The sequence below is a fragment of the Nerophis lumbriciformis genome, linkage group LG31, assembly GCF_033978685.3.
Source record: "Nerophis lumbriciformis linkage group LG31, RoL_Nlum_v2.1, whole genome shotgun sequence".
NCBI classification, from domain to species: domain Eukaryota; kingdom Metazoa; phylum Chordata; class Actinopteri; order Syngnathiformes; family Syngnathidae; genus Nerophis; species Nerophis lumbriciformis.
This window is the reverse complement of record NC_084578.2, coordinates 2725189-2746992: the sequence shown is the minus strand read 5'-3', so window position 1 is coordinate 2746992 and position 21804 is coordinate 2725189. Positions and strand designations below refer to the sequence as shown.

The 21804-nt window shown below is 38.6% G+C and overlaps 1 protein-coding gene across 3 annotated transcripts in view; it reads right to left on the bottom strand.

The window, feature by feature from the left end:
* Nucleotides 1-13899: 13899 nt before the first annotated feature.
* bin1a (bridging integrator 1a) overlaps nucleotides 13900-21804 on the bottom strand; it is a 44274-nt gene continuing 36369 nt past the window's right edge. For all 3 annotated transcript variants that reach the window (XM_061926089.1, XM_061926091.1, XM_061926090.1), the window contains one exon: nucleotides 13900-14723. In XM_061926089.1, coding sequence (XP_061782073.1) covers nucleotides 14622-14723 — 102 coding nt within the window. In that variant the 3' untranslated portion in view covers nucleotides 13900-14621. The remainder of the gene's footprint in view (nucleotides 14724-21804) is intronic.

Sequence of the window (21804 nt, the reverse complement as noted above, 5' to 3'; positions counted from 1 at the left end):
CTCGTGCGCACGAGATACATGTCTAAAAAAAAAATTTTAAATTAGAATTTGTTTTTGTTTTTGTTTTTTTAGACATGTATCTCGTGCGCACGAGAAACTTTCCCGTGCGCATGAGATACATGTCTAAAAAAAAAAAAATTTTTAATAAAAAAATTTAATTTTTTTTGTGTTATTATAACTTCATAAAAACTTTCTCGTGCGCACGAGATACATGTCTAAAAAAAAAAAAATTTAAAAATTATATATTTTTTTGTTTTTGTTTTTTTAGACATGTATCTCGTGCGCACGAGAAACTTTCCCGTGCGCACGAGATACATGTCTAAAAAAAAATTTTTTTTTAATAAAAAAATTTAATTTTTTTTTTGTTATTATAACTTCATAAAAACTTTCTCGTGCGCACGAGATACATGTCTAAAAAAAAAAAATGTTTTTTAATTATAATTTTTTTTTGTCTTTGTTTTTTTTGACATGTATCTCATGCGCACGAGAAACTTTCTCGTGCGCACGAGATACATGTCTAAAAAAAAAATTTTTTAAATAAAAAAATTTAATTTTTTTTTTTGTTATTATAACTTCATAAAAACTTTCTCGTGCGCACGAGATACATGTCTAAAAAAAAAAAAATTTAAAAATTATATATTTTTTTTTGTTTTTGTTTTTTTAGACATGTATCTCGTGCGCACGAGAAAGTTTTTATGAAGTTATAATAACACAAAAAAAATTAAATTTTTTTAAAAAAAATTTTTAATAAAAAAATTTAATTTTTTTTGTGTTATTATAACTTCATAAAAACTTTCTCGTGCGCACGAGATACATGTCTAAAAAAAAAAAAATTTAAAAATTATATATTTTTTTGTTTTTGTTTTTTTAGACATGTATCTCGTGCGCACGAGAAACTTTCCCGTGCGCACGAGATACATGTCTAAAAAAAAATTTTTTTTTAATAAAAAAATTTAATTTTTTTTTTGTTATTATAACTTCATAAAAACTTTCTCGTGCGCACGAGATACATGTCTAAAAAAAAAAAATGTTTTTTAATTATAATTTTTTTTTGTCTTTGTTTTTTTTGACATGTATCTCATGCGCACGAGAAACTTTCTCGTGCGCACGAGATACATGTCTAAAAAAAAAATTTTTTAAATAAAAAAATTTAATTTTTTTTTTTGTTATTATAACTTCATAAAAACTTTCTCGTGCGCACGAGATACATGTCTAAAAAAAAAAAAATTTAAAAATTATATATTTTTTTTTGTTTTTGTTTTTTTAGACATGTATCTCGTGCGCACGAGAAAGTTTTTATGAAGTTATAATAACACAAAAAAAATTAAATTTTTTTAAAAAAAAATTTTAATAAAAAAATTTAATTTTTTTTGTGTTATTATAACTTCATAAAAACTTTCTCGTGCGCACGAGATACATGTCTAAAAAAAAAAAAATTTAAAAATTATATATTTTTTTGTTTTTGTTTTTTTAGACATGTATCTCGTGCGCACGAGAAACTTTCCCGTGCGCACGAGATACATGTCTAAAAAAAAATTTTTTTAATAAAAAAATTTAATTTTTTTTTTTGTTATTATAACTTCATAAAAACTTTCTCGTGCGCACGAGATACATGTCTAAAAAAAAAAATGTTTTTTAATTATAATTTTTTTTTGTCTTTGTTTTTTTTGACATGTATCTCATGCGCACGAGAAACTTTCTCGTGCGCACGAGATACATGTCTAAAAAAAAAATTTTTTAAATAAAAAAATTTAATTTTTTTTTTTGTTATTATAACTTCATAAAAACTTTCTCGTGCGCACGAGATACATGTCTAAAAAAAAAAAAATTTAAAAATTATATATTTTTTTTTGTTTTTGTTTTTTTAGACATGTATCTCGTGCGCACGAGAAAGTTTTTATGAAGTTATAATAACAAAAAAAAATTAAATACATTTCTAAAAAAAAATTTTTTTTTAAATAAAAAAATTTAATTTTTTTTTGTTATTATAACTTCATAAAAACTTTCTCGTGCGCACGAGATACATGTCTAAAAAAAATTTTTTAAATTATAATTTTTTTTTGGTTTTTGTTTTTTTAGACATGTATCTCGTGCGCACGAGAAACTTTCCCGTGCGCACGAGATACATGTCTAAAAAAAAAAAAAAATTTTAATAAAAATTTTTTTTTTTTTTTTGTTATTATAACTTCATAAAAACTTTCTCATGCGCACGAGTCTAAAAAAAAAAATTAAAAAATTATAATTTTTTTTTGTTTTTGTTTTTTTAGACATGTATCTCATGCGCACGAGAAACTTTCTCGTGCGCACGAGATACATGTCTAAAAAAAAAAATTTTTAAATAAAAAAATTTAATTTTTTTTTGTTATTATAACTTCATAAAAACTTTCTCGTGCGCACGAGATACATGTCTAAAAAAAAATTTTTTGAAATTAGAATTTTTTTTTGTTTTTGTTTTTTTAGACATGTATCTCATACATGTATCAGATACATGTCTAAAAAAAAATGTTTTTAATAAAAAAGAAAAAAAAATTGTTGTTATTATAACTTCATAAAAACTTTCTCGTGCGCACGAGATACATGTCTAAAAAAAAAAATGTTTAAATAAAAAAATTTAATTTTTTTTTGTTATTATAACTTCATAAAAACTTTCTCGTGCGCACGAGATACATGTCTAAAAAAAAATAATTTTTAAAATTATATTTTTTTTTTTGTTTTTGTTTTTTTAGACATGTATCTCGTGTGCACGAGAAACTTTCTCGTGCGCACGAGATACATGTCTACAAAAAAAAAATTTTAAATAAAAAATTTAATTTTTTTTTTGTTATTATAACTTCATAAAAACTTTCTCGTGCGCACGAGATACATGTCTAAAAAAAAATTTTTTTAAATTATAATTTTTTTTTGGTTTTTGTTTTTTTAGACATGTATCTCGTGCGCACGAGAAACTTTCCCGTGCGCACGAGATACATGTCTAAAAAAAATTTTTTTTTAAATAAAAAAATTTATTTTTTTGTTTTATTTTTATAACTTCATAAAAACTTTCTCGTGCGCATGAAGTACATGTCTAAAAAAAAAATAAAAAAAAAAATAAAAAAAATTTTTATTTAAATTTAATTTTTTTAACTTTATTAAAAGTTTCTCGTGCGCACAAGATACATGTCTAATATATATATATATATATATATATATATATATATATATATAAAAATTCCCCCATGTCCCTTTGGACATGTGAATGATAGACAACATTTAACATTTTTTTTAAAGTGCAGGTACCCTTTAAATAATAAATCAATGGAAAAAAACACCAAAACTCAAACTCCTTGCCTTAAATGGATGGCCTTCACACAACAATAATGCCTAAAAAAATACCCTTTTAAATGATATTTGGTCAAGATGTATTGATGTTATCGTCATTCCATTTGCAACAGCTTGACAAATTTACCAGTTTGTTTGTATTCACCAGCTGGGACTGGCAAAGGAAATTAGCTCACTAATGAAATCCACTTCACAGAAATCAATCCCTCAGGGATCTTATTATAATTCAGGTCAGATTCGTTGTCTTCGCTCTGCTTTCGATTAGCTCGCTTTGGTCGGATTCATTTTTGCCTAATTCCTGTGAGACTGAAGCATTACGTAGGTTAATGTATCCAGGTAGCATCTGTGAGTGGATAATATCGTATCATCTCTTTCTCTTTCGGACTTATTACCAGGAAACGCCACTCTTCACACTAAAAAAAAAACCCCCACAAATCCATACCTACTGTACATACAGTATCTGCATTCAGCCTAAGATCAGGGAATATTCTGAACTATGCCACATTTGTATCATCTGCTTCCATAAATGCTGTACGGTTCATTTATGCCTTTTATTTACGTTTATTTCCAACAATTATGCCTGTATTGTCACTCTTCTGTATACGACTACTGTACAGTACATGTTTGTGTGCATGACCATTCCACCCACAGACGTCCTCACTTGTAAACAAACGCACATTCATATCTTTTTGTATTGTTACTAAATGTCCAAACGCCCGACAAAATGCTCCATATTACACGCCAATACTAAAAATATTTGTCAAATATGTATATTAAGCTATTTTCTGAGAAATTATTTAAAGATCTATTTTTTAGAATATAATGTAAATGTCTTGTCTTTTTTTGACGGGTGGTGTGCATTTGTGTTGTTGTTGAATATAAAGTTGGTTTTATTACAAACAAGGATGTGTTTTGTTTTTTTATGTGTTCACGTCATGCAGTATTGTGTTCATTCAGAATTGATTTGATTTAGTCAAACATAAGCAGCTGATGACGTCACGGCGGGCTGCTCGTCGGCCTGCTTTCAGGACCACGGACAGCAATTGTCATATTGTTTTGGGTTTGGGTGTTTTTTTTTACCCTTTCCATACTTTTGTTTTCTAAGAAACAGCACAACCTGCTGGTGGCGGCAATAATTGCAGGGAAATAGGACAACTATATAATAAGGTCTCGCTGCAATAACTAAAGCAGCCAGCAGAGGGTAGTGTTTCTCAACCCCCGCAAATGAAAATGGACTTCAAAAATAAAAGACAGGAAAGTCAAATTTAAAACGTTTTGGATTATTTTTTTTATTTTTTTTATTTTTTTTTATATTGGTCAGGTAGGTACGGAAGATAACGTCTTAGCCCATAATTCATCACAGGAGATTGATTTAAGACAAGTAGAGACCCTTTCTTGATGTAACACTTGCTTTGGAAAACTAAACAGATGTGCTTAAGCTGCACATTAAAAAAAAAAAAAAAAGATACAAAACTGACAGTATTTTTTTTTTTTTTTAAATGGAGTGTTGAGGTTTGTCTCTGTAAGTCTTAATGAATCACAATTGAATGTCTTTCATACTTGCCAACCCTCCCGAATTTTCCGGGAGACTCCCGAAACTCAGCGCCTCTCCCGAAAACCTCCCGGGACAAATATTCTCCCGAAAATCTCCCGATTTTCAGCCGGAGCTGGAGGCCACGCCCCCTCCAGCTCCATGCGGACCTGAGTGAGGACAGCCTTTTCTTTATGACGGGAGGACAACAGGGTGACGAGAAATAAATCATCCAGACTAGAGATAAATGTTATTATTATGTTTATCTTACCTAAAAATAAATACATTGAATAAATTAAAAAAAAAAAAAAAAAAAAAATTTTTACTATATTTTGCTAAAAACATCAAAATTAATTTATTTGTATTTTTTCTGACTCCTTATTACATCCAGCCATAGAATTATACATTAAAATAAACATATTTGAAATCATTAATTTTAAATGATCATAATAATTCAATTAAAATGACCATATTTACTTATTAAAATAATTGCTTGTTTATCAACAACTTTAGCATTTTATTAATTACAGTTTGAAGTATCAATTATCTAAACACAGTTTTGTTTGCATATTTTCAGGATGTAGATATATATATATATATATATATATATATATATATATATATATATATATATATATATATATATATATATATATATATATATATATTTATATATATATATATATATATATATATATATATATTTGTATGAAATACTTGACTTGGTGAATTCTAGCTGTCAATATACTCCTCCCCTCTGAACCACGCCCCCGCCCTAAACCACGCCCTTGTCCCACCCCTGACCACGCCCCCACCCCCCCACCCCACCTCCCGAAATCGGAGGTCTCAAGGTTGGCAAGTATGATGTCTTTGGACCAAAATACACTGGCAATGTTTGAGGCGAGGTTTATGGAAGCCATGAGGCCGGGTTGCACTTGTTTATATTTTGGCCGTTTTTTTACTTCATGCGTTCTAAGTCGTAAAATATGGCAAGTAGGAGGTGGCTAACAATGCAGCCAATGGGAGCACCCTATTTTGCCTTAAATCGCTCTAAAATAACCCCATCAATGTTTTAAAGACACACTTTAAGTACATATATAATGTAGTAACATTCATAAAAACATGTAATATTTACCATTTTTTTTCTGATTATAAGCGCATCACACCGTTCACTTTTCCCTTCGAACAAGACTACTAATCATGGCAGACATGATGAGAGACAACACAGACGACTTTGGGACAAAAGCTTCTATTTTTGAGCCTGAATATAAGGAGGATGATCTACAGGTTTTAGAAGCTGTGCGCTAAACGGACGCAGCTTTAGTCAAACACTAAGCGTCATGCAGCAGTATTGCCAAGTGCTAAACAAGATATGCAAACAATCACTTACTGCACAATGTCTGCTCTCTCTTTATATCTTCCCCTCGACATCAACAATTCATCATAATCCTCACAAAGTTCCGCCAACGACCGTCTTTTCGTGTCTAAGTTGGATGTCAAAGTTGACGGACTTGTGGGTTCATGTGAAGTGAAGTGAAGTGAATTACATTTATATAGCGCTTTTTCTCAAGTGACTCAAAGCGCTTTACATTGTGAAACCCAATATCTAAGTTACATTTAAACCAGTGTGGGTGGCACTGGGAGCAGGTGGGTAAAGTGTCTTGCCCAAGGACACAACGGCAGTGACTAGGATGGCGGAAGCGGGAATCGAACCTGCAACCCTCAAGTTGCTGGCATGGCCGCTCTACCAACCGAGCCATACCGCCCCACAGCCTTCTACTATCCAGGTTTAGAGGCATGATTTATCATCGGGAATTAACTTTCACCAACTCAGAGGCGATGCAGCAGCTCGATATGTCAGTAAAGCAGCATACGATAGTTAGCTCTCTGCAGCTAAAAAAATAGTTTGTCTGCATTAGCGTTTATAATAACAATATCGCTGTTATAGCATATTTGTTCATATTCAGGTCATGAAATGTAAATGGAGTATTGTTGGAAGCATTTGGGTGTTTTTTAGAGGGCTAAACAAGATATACAAAACAATCACTTACTGTACAAAGTCTTCTCTCACTGGGATAAAGACTGATGGCATGTTTATATCTTCCCGTTCAGATGAAGAATTCATCATAATCCTTACCACAAACGAGTGGTATATATATATATATATATATATATATATATATATATATATATATATATATATATATATATTTATATATATACACTCCAATACGTGCACCATGACAGCAACCACCCACCCACCACCACGAAAAGAATACCTATCGGAATTAATAAAAGGCTATTGATGCTGTCATCTAGCAGAGCTGAATTTGACCAAGCAACCCCCCCGTACCAAAAAGCCCTTGATGAAAGCGGATACAATTTCACCCTCACCTATGAACCCACGCCAGGAAACCAACCAAAAAAGAACAGAAAACGAAACAACATCATCTGGTACAACCCCCCATACAGCAAAAACGTCTCAACTAACATTGGCCACAAATTCCTCACTCTGATTGACAAACACTTCCCCAAAGGCAACACCCTAAGAAAAGTATTCAACAAGAACAACATTAAATTGAGCTACAGCTGTATGAACAATATACGACAAATTATCTCAAACCACAACAAAACAATTGCAAATGAGCCGTCGGCCCCCGGACAGAGCGACCCCAAAACCAACAAAGGCTGCAACTGCCGCAAGAAACCTGATTGCCCTCTCAACGGGGGGTGCTTACAAACATCAGTTGTCTACCAATCTAAGGTAACACGCAAGGACATTAACACATCCGACACATATGTAGGATTAACCGAGGGAGAGTTTAAAACCAGATGGAACAATCACAAGGCTTCTTTCAGGAACCAAAACCTGCGGAATACCACAGAACTCAGCAAACACATTTGGGACCTCAAAGACAATAATGTTGAATATTCAATAACATGGCAAATTCTTGCATCCAGCACACCTTACAATAGTGGTAAAAAAAGATGCAACCTATGCTTGAAAGAGAAACTGTTTATTATTTACCGTCCAGACCTGTCATCCCTAAACAAGCGCAGCGAAATTGTATCAGCATGCCGCCACAGACGGAAACACCTCCTAGGTAACACATGAGCCAATCACCACGCCCCTACGCCAGCCTGTACCCACCCACTCTGTGCCCTATATAAACCATGGTATGTGAATGCTTCCATTAAACTCTCCTGATGATTGAGGGAACCCCTCATGAAACAGGCCTGTACAGATGAAGTAGTCTTGTGATTTTTTTCCCACACATACATATATTGCGCTCTACTACGGTATCGAGCACTATTTTTTGGATAACCTTATTAAGACATATATATGTATATATATATATATATATATATATATAACTTGGTAAGTTGGATGTCAAAGTTGTGGGTTTATGTCCACAACCTTCTACTATCCAGGTGAGAGGCATGATTTATCATCTAGAATTAACTTTCATCATCTCAGAGGCGACGCAGCAGCTCATTACGACAATATAGCAGCGTGTGATCACGGTGTTGCTAAAAAAATAGTTGGTCTGTGTTAGCTCTTATAATAACAATATCGCTAATACTTGTTAATGTTCAGGTCACAAAATGTAAATGGAGTATTGTTGGCGATTTTTGTTTTAGAGCGCTTTAAGGGCGTAATAGCGTACTCCTTTTAGCCGCCTCTTACTTGCTGTATTTTACGACTTAGAATGCACCAAAAAAAATTAAAAAAAATAAATAAATAAATTAAAAATAAATGTGTTCTTGTCTCACATAAGGATTGTGAATGATGGACAACATTTATAAAAAAAAATAATAATAAATAAAAGTGCAGGTACCCTTTAAATAACAAAATCAATGGAAAAAAAACACCCAAAACTCAAACTCCTTGCTTTAAAGATGGCGTTCTCACAACAAGACGCGGGAAGTCAGCATGCTCACGTGAACTCACACACGGATATGTCGTCATAGAATATGTCATCACTTGGCAAAATTACACTTATACACGACAAATGCACAATAACGTCTGTAATCGTGTCCTTCATATTGTCCAGTAACATCAGCCCGAAGATAGAGAATCCCCCCCCCCCACACACACACACACACACACACTTTCAAACACACACTCAAACACACACATTTATATTTTCAGTTGAATGCATGAAGACTGAGAGAAATGTAAAATCGGCTTTGTGTGTTTAGGACTTTGCAGAAAAACCTGACTTAAATACAAAACACTCGCCAGCATCCTCAGTTGGCCAATATGTGGACCGCGAGGCTGCACGTCGTCATTTGCTCGGAAGCATACAAAAATAAAACAGGTAGCTCTGGTGCATATTTGGAAAGAGTTGCCCTCGTATCGACGCAAAAAGGGGGAGGAGTTGATCTTTTAAAAGTGGCTCAGTTAGTGTTTGATTGGAGTGTGTTTTAGTAGCAGTAGCAGCGCTTTGTTGGCCGGACTGATGCTTATTTGTCAATAAATGCTCATTTTCTACGTGGATTCTTGATGTTATGAGGCTATTTCACTACAGTGTCTCCGGGTTAGCCTTTGCCTCGTTCCCGTGAAGCATTGTGGTTGGTTTATCTGGTAATACTGTGCCATACTTGCCAACCCTCCCGAATTTTCCGGGAGACTCCCGAAATTCAGCGCCTCTCCCGAAAACCTCCCGGGGACAAATTATTCTCCCGAAAATCTCCCGATTTTCAGCCGGAGCTGGAGGCCACGCCCCCTCCAGCTCCATGCGGACCTGAGTGAGGACAGCCTTTTTTCACAACAACAGGGTGACAAGAACTAAATCATCCAGACTAGAGATAAATTGTATTATTATGTTTATCTTACCTAAAAATAAATATATTTATTAATTTAAAAAAAAAAAAAACTAAATACATTTTTACTCTATTTTGCTAAAAACATCAAAATTAATTGTATTTTTATTTGTATTTTTTTCTGACTCCTTATTACATCCAGCCATAGAATTATACATTAAAATCAACATATTTGAAATAATTGATTTTAAATTATAATATTTCATTTAAAATGACCATATTTAATTATTAAAATAATTGCTTGTTTATCAACAACTTTAGCATTTTATTCATTACATTTTGAAGCTCTCAGAAGCCAAGTTATGTTATATTCCTTAGTATTTATTTATGCAAGTTTGAAATATCAATTATCTAAACACAGTTTTGTTTGCATATTTTCAGGATATATATATATATATATATATATATATATATATATATATATATATATATATATATATATATATATATATATATATATATATATATATATATATATATATATATATATATATATGTAAATGATAAATAAATGATAATATATATATATATATATATATATATATATATATATATATATATATATATATATATATATATATATATATATATATATATATATATATATATATATATATATATATATGTATATATGAAATACTTCACTTGGTGAATTCACTTGGTGAATTCCAGCTGTCAATATACTCCTCCCCTCTTAAACACGCCCCTAACCACGCACCGCCCCACCCCTGACCACGCCCCCCACCCCCCACCTCCCGAAATCGGAGGTTTCAAGGTTGGCAAGTATGGCATAATGCAGTGTCTCCGGGTTAGCCTTTGCCTCGTTCCCGTGAGAATCCCGCGTTCCCGTGAAGCATTGTGGTTGGTTTATCTCAGACTAGCTGCAGTGTGCTCAAACAAGTGAGAGCAGGTAATACTGTACCATCTTGGACTTTTCAGGGTCGCACTGTAACCGACTCGAACCTAACAACGCTGTTAAACCACTTCCAGTACAACAACACAGGGCCCCGTGTTCAGTTGGAAATAAGAACTAAATCGACTGGAATCCGTGACTGATGCATATTTGTCAATAAATGCTCATTTTCTATGTGGATTCTTGATGTTATGAGGCTATTTCACTACAGTGTCTCCGGGTTAGCCTGTGCCTTGTTCCCGTGAAGCATTGTGGTTGGTTTATTTGGTAATACTGTGCCAGCTTGGACTTTTTAAGGTCGCGAGTGCGTTCTTGGGAGACGAGGAAAAATCAACCCGGATTCTTGATGTTATGAGGCTATTTCAGTAACGCATAATGCAGTGTCTCCGGGTTAGCCTTTGCCTCGTTCCTGTGAGAATCCCGCGTTCCCGTGAAGCATTGTGGTTGGTTTATCTCAGACTAGCTGCAGTGTGCTCAAACAAGTGAGAGCAGGTAATACTGTGCCATCTTGGACTTTTCAGGGTCGCAAGTGCGTTCTCAAGGCACGAGGCAAAAATCAACCCGGACTCACTGTAACCGACTCGAACCTAACAGCGCTGTTAAACCACTTCCAGTACAACAACACAGGGCCCCGTGTTTAGTTGGAAATAAGAACTAAATCGACTGGAATCCGTGACTGATGCATATTTGTCAATAAATGCTCATTTTCTACGTGGATTCTTGAGGTTATGAGGCTATTTCACTACAGTGTCTCCGGGTTAGCCTTTGCCTCGTTCCCGTAAAGCATTGTGGTTGGTTTATCTGGTAATACTGTGCCAGCTTGGACTTTTCAAAGTCGCGAGTGCGTTCTTGGGGGACGAGGAAAAATCAACCCGGTTTGTTGATGTTATGAGGCTATTTCAGTAACGCATAATGCAGTGTCTCCGGTTTAGCCTTTGCCTCGTTCCTGTTAGAATATCGCGTTCCCCTGAGGCATTGTGGTTGGTTTATCTCAGACTAGCTGCAGTGTGCTCAAATAAGTGAGAGCAGGTAATACTGTACCATCTTGGACTTTTCAGGGTCGCAAGTGCGTTCTCGGGGCACGAGGCAAAAATCAACCCGGACCCACTGTAACCGACTCGAACCTAACAACGCCGTTAAACCACTTCCAGTACAACAACACAGGGCCCCGTGTTCAGTTGGAAATAAGAACTAAATCGACTGGAATCCGTGACTGATGCATATGTGTCAATAAATGCTCATTTTCTATGTGGATTCTTGATGTTATGAGGCTATTTCACTACAGTGTCTCCGGGTTAGCCTTTGCCTCGTTCCCGTGAAGCATTGTGGTTGGTTTATTTGGTAATACTGTGCCAGCTTGGACTTTTTAAGGTCGCGAGTGCGTTCTTGGGGGACGAGAAAAAATCAACCCGGATTCTTGATGTTATGAGGCTATTTCAGTAACGCATAATGCAGTGTCTCCGGGTTAGCCTTTACCTCGTTCCCGTGAGAATCCCACATTCCCGTGAAGCATTGTGGTTGGTTTATCTCAGACTAGCTGCAGTGTGCTCAAATAAGTGAGAGCAGGTAATACTGTACCATCTTGGACTTTTCAGGGTCGCAAGTGTGTTCTCGGGGCACGAGGCAAAAATCAACCCGGACCCACTATAACCGACTCGAACCTAACAGCACTGTTAAACCACTTCCAGTACAACAACACAGGGCCCCGTGTTCAGTTGGAAATAAGAACTAAATCAACTGGAATCCGTGACTGATGCATATTTGTCAATAAATGCTCATTTTCTATGTGGATTCTTGATGTTATGAGGCTATTTCAGTAACGCATAATACAGTGTCTCCGGGTTAGCCTTTGCCTCGTTCCCGTGAAGCATTGTGGTTGGTGTATCTCGGACTAGCTGGTAATGTGCCAGCTTGGACTTTTCAGGGTCGCAAGTGCGTTCTTGGGGGACGAGGCAAAAATCAACCCGGACCCATTGTAACCGACTCGAACCTAACAACGCTGTTAAACCACTTCCAGTACAACAACACAGGGCCCCGTGTTCAGTTGGAAATAAGAACTAAATCAACTGGAATCCGTGACTGATGCATATTTGTCAATAAATACTCATTTTCTACTTGGATTCTTGATGTTATGAGGCTGTTTCGGTAACGCACAATACAGTGTCTCCGGGTTAGCCTTTGCCTCGTTCCCGTGAAGCATTGTGGTTGGCTTATCACGGACTAGCTGCAGTGTGCTCAAACAACCACCAGGTAGCATGTGAGAGCAGGTAATACTGTGCCGTCTTGGACTTTTCAGGGTCTCTAGTGCGTTCTTGGGGGACAAGGCAAAAATCAACGCAGACCCACTGTAACTGACTCAAACCTAACAACCTTGTTAAACCGCTTCCAGTACAACAACACAGGGGCCCGTCTTCAGTTGGAAATAAGAACTAAATCAACTGGAATCCGTCAGGCCCGAATAACTTTTGAAGGACATTTCAGTTCCACTTGCTACATGTGACAAAAACATACAGTAGGGAGGGGATTCATGTGGCCTCATTTGTCACGGTTTACCTGACGCGTGAAACGTGTCGAATTTGGGGAGGTGCACCATCCACTTTAGCCGCCGGATGGCAGTAGAGCAGGGGTGTCCAAACTTTTTGCCCTGGGGTCCGCACTGGACTAAAATGTATATATATTTATATATATATATATATATATATATATATATATATATATATATATATATATATATATATATATATATATATATATATATATATATATATATATATATATATATATATATATATGTACTATTATTATATAATGGATATAATTAATAATTAATATGATTGGATATTAAAAAAAGTATGTGAAAGTTGGACTCCTACCTTGTGTACTTCCGTGACGACCTCCTTAAAGTTTTGCAATCCCTCAGAAATAGAAAAAGTGTTTAGCATTTTTCCCATCATGCTTTGTAAAGGATTTAAATGGGTGTCATTCTGAAACTTCTGATGATGCATGGACGTTTTTTTTTTTTTTTTTAAATAGCCACAAATTGTGTTATGTGTGACAATGTCTGTTGGCATTTTGTGTCGGTTAAAAAATTTGTTTTTTTGGCACCATGACTAGGGAAGGTTGTTTGCACTGGGTCACATCAATAAATGCTGCACTTGGATCTATTCCAAAGCACAAGTGGTCAGAGACCTGAATAACCTGCATAACTTATTTATATATATATATATATATATATATATATATATATATATATATATATATATATATATATATATATATATATATATATATATATATATATATATATATATTTATTTATTTTTTTGTCTCCATGACTAGGGAAGGTTGTTTGCATTGGGTCGCATAAATAAATGCTGCGCTTGAATCCGTTCAAAGCACAAGTGGTCAGAGACCTGAATGACTGACACTCAAATTTCTGTCTGATGCATTGACGTGTTTTTAAAATAGCCACAAATTGTGTTACGTGTAACCATGTCTGTTGGCATTTTGTGTCGGTGAGATTCTTTTGACTAGGGAAGGTTGTTTGCATCGGGTCATATAAACAAATGCTGTGGTCGGCGACCTGAACAACTTATACTGTGCACAAATGGCTCGACAGAGTGGAGTGTTGAATATCTTCCCATCATTTTCATCAGAATGCATTACAAAATGGTTAATGGCACCTCGCCCTCTCACGCGAGACCCCCCCACCCCTCAGGAACGGGGCCATATGAATCCTTTACCTACTGTATCAGAACAGAGATTTAACACTCTGGTAGAGTCAGTTACAGTGACGGCTGCTTTTATCCTGCAGGATTCTGTCATCTGTCCCTCAGCGATAGCACTTAGTTGAAATGGCTGTGATTTGTCTTTTTGTTTGTTTTTTGCAGAAGTTCCGCCTGAGCGGCAGACGTCACGACGACGGGCGATTTCAGCAAGGGGGTGTGACAGCTCTGCTCCTGTGGACAAAGTCCAGGTGACAAGACAAAAGGACAGGGGGTGGGATGAGACGGGGAAGGTGATGAAGATCGTTCACAGCCTCTGGGTGAAGTTTTCCGGGAACACTCCTTTGGGGGCCTTGTCCTGGTTCTGCAGCCAGTCCTCCTGCTTCATTCCCATCAGCCAGCCGTCATCCTGCATCAATCCATCAATCACCTTTTATTTAGATTGCACTTTTCATTCAAAGGCCAGCAGCAACAAAAAAAAGTGCTTTACAGTAAGCGATGTTGTATTGTTGCTTCATTCAACCCAGACCCGCTGTAACCGACTCTAACCTAACAACGCCGTTAAACCACTTGGAGTACAACAACACAGGGGCCAGTGTTCAGTTGGAAATAAGAACTAAATCAACTGGAATCCATGACTGATGCATATTTGTCAATAAATGCTCATTTTCTAGGTGGATTCTTGATGTTATGAGGCTATTTCGGTAACGCATAATACAGTGTCTCCGGGTTAGCCTTTGCCTCGTTCCCGTGAAGCATTGTGGCTGGTTTATCTCGGACTAGCTGGTACTCCTGTGCCATCTTGGACTGTTCAGGTTCTTGGGGGACGAGGCAAAAATCAACCCGGACCCACTGTAACCGACTCGAACGTAACAACGCCGTTAAACCACTCGGAGTACAACAACACAGGGACCCGTGTTCAGTTGGAAATAAGAACTAAATCAACTGGAATGCGTGACTGATGCATATTTGTCAATAAATACTCATTTTCTACGTGGATTCTTGATGTTATGAGGCTATTTCGGTAACGCATAATACAGTGTCTCCGGGTTAGCCTTTGCCTCGTTCCCGTGAAGCATTGTGGTTGGTTTATCTCGGACTAGCTGGTAATACTGTGCCATCTTGGACTTTTCAGGGTCGCTAGCGCGTTCTTGGTGGACGAGGCAAAAATCAACCCGGACCCACTGTAACCGACTTGAACCTAACAACGCCATTAAACCACTTGGAGTACAGCAACACAGGGGCCCGTGTTCAGTTGGAAATAAGAACTAAAACAACTGGAATCTGTGACTGATGCATATTTGTCAATAAATGCTCATTTTCTATGTGGATTCTTGAGGGTATGAGGCTATTTCACTACAGTGCCTCCGGGTTAGCCTTTGCCTCGTTCCCGTGAAGCATTGTGGTTGGTTTATCTCGGACTAGCTGGTAATACTGTGCCATCTTGGACTGTTCAGGTTCTTGGGGGATGAGGCAAAAATCAACCCGGACCCACTGTAACCGACTCGAACCTAACAACGCCGTTAAACCACTTGGAGTACAACAACACAGGGGCCCGTGTTCAGTTGGAAATAAGAACTAAATCAACTGGAATCCGTGACTGATGCATATTTGTCAATAAAAACTCATTTTCTATGTGGATTCTTGATGTTATGAGGCTATTTCACTACAGTGTCTCCGGGTTAGCCTTTGCCTCGTTCCCGTGAAGCATTGTGGTTTGTTTTATCTCGGACTAGCTGGTAATACTGTGCCATCTTGGACTTTTCAGGGTCGCTAGTGCGTTCTTGGGGGACGAGGCAAAAATCAACCCGGACCCACTGTAACCGACTCGAACCTAACAACGCCATTAAACCACTCGGAGTACAACAATACAGGGGCCCGTGTTCAGTTGAAAATAAGAACTAAATCAACTGGAATCCGTGACTTATGCATATTTGTCAATAAATACTCATTTTCTACGTGGATTCTTGATGTTATGAGGCTATTTCAGTAACGCATTATACAGTGTCTCCGGTTTAGCCTTTGCCTCGTTCCCGTGAAGCATTGTGGCTGGTTTATCTCGGACTAGCTGGTACTCCTGTGCCATCTTGGACTGTTCAGGTTCTTGGGGGACGAGGCAAAAATCAACCCGGACCCACTGTAACCGACTCGAACGTAACAACGCCGTTAAACCACTCGGAGTACAACAACACAGGGACCCGTGTTCAGTTGGAAATAAGAACTAAATCAACTGGAATGCGTGACTGATGCATATTTGTCAATAAATACTCATTTTCTACGTGGATTCTTGATGTTATGAGGCTATTTCGGTAACGCATAATACAGTGTCTCCGGGTTAGCCTTTGCCTCGTTCCCGTGAAGCATTGTGGTTGGTTTATCTCGGACTAGCTGGTAATACTGTGCCATCTTGGACTTTTCAGGGTCGCTAGCGCGTTCTTGGTGGACGAGGCAAAAATCAACCCGGACCCACTGTAACCGACTTGAACCTAACAACGCCATTAAACCACTTGGAGTACAGCAACACAGGGGCCCGTGTTCAGTTGGAAATAAGAACTAAAACAACTGGAATCTGTGACTGATGCATATTTGTCAATAAATGCTCATTTTCTATGTGGATTCTTGAGGGTATGAGGCTATTTCACTACAGTGCCTCCGGGTTAGCCTTTGCCTCGTTCCCGTGAAGCATTGTGGTTGGTTTATCTCGGACTAGCTGGTAATACTGTGCCATCTTGGACTGTTCAGGTTCTTGGGGGATGAGGCAAAAATCAACCCGGACCCACTGTAACCGACTCGAACCTAACAACGCTGTTAAACCACTTGGAGTACAACAACACAGGGGCCAGTGTTCAGTTGAAAATAAGAACTAAATCAACTGGAATCCGTGACTGACGCATATTTGTCAATAAATGCTCATTTTCTACGTGGATTCTTGATGTTATGAGGCTATTTCACTACAGTGTCTTCGGGTTAGCCTTTGCCTCGTTCCCGTGAAGCATTGTGGTTGGTTTATCTCGGACTAGCTGGTAATACTGTGCCATCTTGGACTTTTCAGGGTCGCTAGCGCGTTCTTGGTGGACGAGGCAAAAATCAACCCGGACCCACTGTAACCGACTCGAACCTAACAACGCCATTAAACCACTTGGAGTACAACAACACAGGGGCCAGTGTTCAGTTGGAAATAAGAACTAAATCAACTGGAATTCGAGACTGATGCATATTTGTCAATAAATACTCATTTTCTACGTGGATTTTTGATGTTATGAGGCTATTTCGGTAACGCATAATACAGTGTCTCCGGGTTAGCCTTTGCCTCGTTCCCGTGAAGCATTGTGGTTGGTTTATCTCGGACTAGCTGGTAATACTGTGCCATCTTGGACTTTTCAGGGTCGCTAGCGCGTTCTTGGTAGACGAGGCAAAAATAAACCCGGACTCACTGTAACCGACTCGAACCTAACAACGCCGTTAAACCGCTCCAAGTACAACAACACAGGGGCTCGTGTTCAGTTGGAAATAAGAACTAAATCAACTGGAATCCGTGACTGATGCATATTTGTCAATAAAAACGCATTTTCTACGTGGATTCTTGAGGTTATGAGGCAATTTCACTACAGTGTCTCCGGGTTAGTCTTTGCCTCGTTCCCGTGAAGCATTGTGATTGGCTTATCTCGGACTAGCTGGTAATACTGTGCCATCTTGGACTTTTCAGGGTCGCTAGTGCGTTCTTGGTAGACGAGGCAAAAATAAACCCGGACTCACTGTAACCGACTCGAACCTAACAACGCCGTTAAACCGCTCCAAGTACAACAACACAGGGGCTCGTGTTCAGTTGGAAATAAGAACTAAATCAACTGGAATCCGTGACTGATGCATATTTGTCAATAAAAACGCATTTTCTACGTGGATTCTTGAGGTTATGAGGCAATTTCACTACAGTGTCTCCGGGTTAGTCTTTGCCTCGTTCCCGTGAAGCATTGTGATTGGCTTATCTCGGACTAGCTGGTAATACTGTGCCATCTTGGACTTTTCAGGGTCGCTAGCGCGTTCTTGGGGGACGAGGCAAAAATCAACCCGGACCCACTGTAACCGACTCGAACCTAACAACGCCGTTAAACCACTTGGAGTACAACAACACAGGGGCCCGTGTTCAGTTGGAAATAAGAACTAAATCAACTGGAATCCGTGACTGACGCATATTTGTCAATAAATACTCATTTTCTAGGGACGGTATAGCTCGGTTGGTGGAGCGGCCGTGCCAGCAACTTGAGGGTTGCAGGTTCGATCCCCTCTTCCGCCATCCTAGTCACTGCCGTTGTGTCCTTGGGCAAGACACTTTACCCACCTGCTCCCAGTGCCACCCACACTGCTTTAAATGTAACTTAGATATTGGGTTTCACTATGTAAAGCGCTTTGAGACACTTGAGAAAAAGCGCTATATAAATGTAATTCACTTCACTTCACTTCACACACTGTAACCGACTCGAACCTAACAACGCCGTTAAACCGCTTCAAGTACAACAACACAGGGGCCCGTGTTCAGTTGGAAATAAGAACTAAATCAACTGGAATCCGTGACTGATGCATATTTGTCAATAAATGCTCATTTTCTACGTGGATTCTTAAAGTTATGAGGCTATTTCAGTAACGCATAATACAGTGTCTCCGGGTTAGCCTTTGCCTCGTTCCCGTGAAGCATTGTGGTTGGTTTATCTCGGACTAGCTGGTAATACTGTGCCATCTTGGACTTTTCAGGGTCGCTAGCGCGTTCTTGGGGGACGAGGCAAAAATCAACCCGGACCCACTGTAACCGACTCGAACCTAACAACGCCATTAAACCACTCAGAGTACAACAACACAGGGGCCCGTGTTCAGTTGGAAATAAGAACTAAATCAACTGGAATCCGTGACTGATGCATATTTGTCAATAAAAACTCATTTTCTACGTGGATTCTTGATGTTATGAGGCTATTTCGGGAACGCATAATACAGTGTCTCCGGGTTAGCCTTTGCCTCGTTCCCGTGAAGCATTGTGGTTGGTTTATCTCGGACTAGCTGGTAATACTGTGCCATCTTGGACTGTTCAGGTTCTTGGGGGACGAGGCAAAAATCAACCCGGACCCACTGTAACCGACTCGAACCTAACAACGCCATTAAACCACTCGGAGTACAACAACACAGGGGCCCGTGTTCAGTTGGAAATAAGAACTAAATCAACTGGAATTCGAGACTGATGCATATTTGTCAATAAATGCTCATTTTCTACGTGGATTCTTGATGTTATGAGGCTATTTCGGTAACGCATAATACAGTGTCTCCGGGTTAGCCTTTGCCTCGTTCCCGTGAAGCATTGTGGTTGGTTTATCTCGGACTAGCTGGTAATACTGTGCCATCTTGGACTTTTCAGGGTCGCTAGCGCGTTCTTGGTGGACGAGGCAAAAATCAACCCGGACCCACTGTAACCGACTCGAACCTAACAACGCCGTTAAACCACTTGGAGTACAACAACACAGGGGCTCGTGTTCAGTTGGAAATAAGAACTAAATCAACTGGAATTCGTGACTGATGCACATTTGTCAATAAATACTCATTTTCTACGTGGATTCTTGATGTTATGAGGCTATTTCGGTAACGCATAATACAGTGTCTCCGGGTTAGCCTTTGCCTCGTTCCCGTGAAGCATTGTGGTTGGTTTATCTCGGACTAGCTAGTAATACTGTGCCATCTTGGACTTTTCAGGGTCGCTAGCGCGTTCTTGGGGGACGAGGCAAAAATCAACCCGGACCCACTGTAACCGACTCGAACCTAACAACGCCGTTAAACCGCTCCAAGTACAACAACACAGGGGCCCGTGTTCAGTTGGAAATAAGAACTAAATCAACTGGAATCCGTGACTGATGCATATTTGTCAATAAAAACTCATTTTCTACGTGGATTCTTGATGTTATGAGGCTATTTCGGGAACGCATAATACAGTGTCTCCGGGTTAGCCTTTGCCTCGTTCCCGTGAAGCATTGTGGTTGGTTTATCTCGGACTAGCTGGTAATACTGTGCCATCTTGGACTGTTCAGGTTCTTGGGGGACGAGGCAAAAATCAACCCGGACCCACTGTAACCGACTCGAACCTAACAACGCCATTAAACCACTCAGAGTACAACAACACAGGGGCCCGTGTTCAGTTGGAAATAAGAACTAAATCAACTGGAATCCGTGACTGATGCATATTTGTCAATAAAAACTCATTTTCTACGTGGATTCTTGATGTTATGAGGCTATTTCGGGAACGCATAATACAGTGTCTCCGGGTTAGCCTTTGCCTCGTTCCCGTGAAGCATTGTGGTTGGTTTATCTCGGACTAGCTGGTAATACTGTGCCATCTTGGACTGTTCAGGTTCTTGGGGGACGAGGCAAAAATCAACCCGGACCCACTGTAACCGACTCGAACCTAACAACGCCATTAAACCACTCGGAGTACAACAACACAGGGGCCCGTGTTCAGTTGGAAATAAGAACTAAATCAACTGGAATTCGAGACTGATGCATATTTGTCAATAAATGCTCATTTTCTACGTGGATTCTTGATGTTATGAGGCTATTTCGGTAACGCATAATACAGTGTCTCCGGGTTAGCCTTTGCCTCGTTCCCGTGAAGCATTGTGGTTGGTTTATCTCGGACTAGCTGGTAATACTGTGCCATCTTGGACTTTTCAGGGTCGCTAGCGCGTTCTTGGTGGACGAGGCAAAAATCAACCCGGACCCACTGTAACCGACTCGAACCTAACAACGCCGTTAAACCACTTGGAGTACAACAACACAGGGGCTCGTGTTCAGTTGGAAATAAGAACTAAATCAACTGGAATTCGTGACTGATGCACATTTGTCAATAAATACTCATTTTCTACGTGGATTCTTGATGTTATGAGGCTATTTCGGTAACGCATAATACAGTGTCTCCGGGTTAGCCTTTGCCTCGTTCCCGTGAAGCATTGTGGTTGGTTTATCTCGGACTAGCTAGTAATACTGTGCCATCTTGGACTTTTCAGGGTCGCTAGCGCGTTCTTGGGGGACGAGGCAAAAATCAACCCGGACCCACTGTAACCGACTCGAACCTAACAACGCCGTTAAACCGCTCCAAGTACAACAACACAGGGGCCCGTGTTCAGTTGGAAATAAGAACTAAATCAACTGGAATCCGTGACTGATGCATATTTGTCAATAAAAACTCATTTTCTACGTGGATTCTTGATGTTATGAGGCTATTTCGGGAACGCATAATACAGTGTCTCCGGGTTAGCCTTTGCCTCGTTCCCGTGAAGCATTGTGGTTGGTTTATCTCGGACTAGCTGGTAATACTGTGCCATCTTGGACTGTTCAGGTTCTTGGGGGACGAGGCAAAAATCAACCCGGACCCACTGTAACCGACTCGAACCTAACAACGCCATTAAACCACTCGGAGTACAACAACACAGGGGCCCGTGTTCAGTTGGAAATAAGAA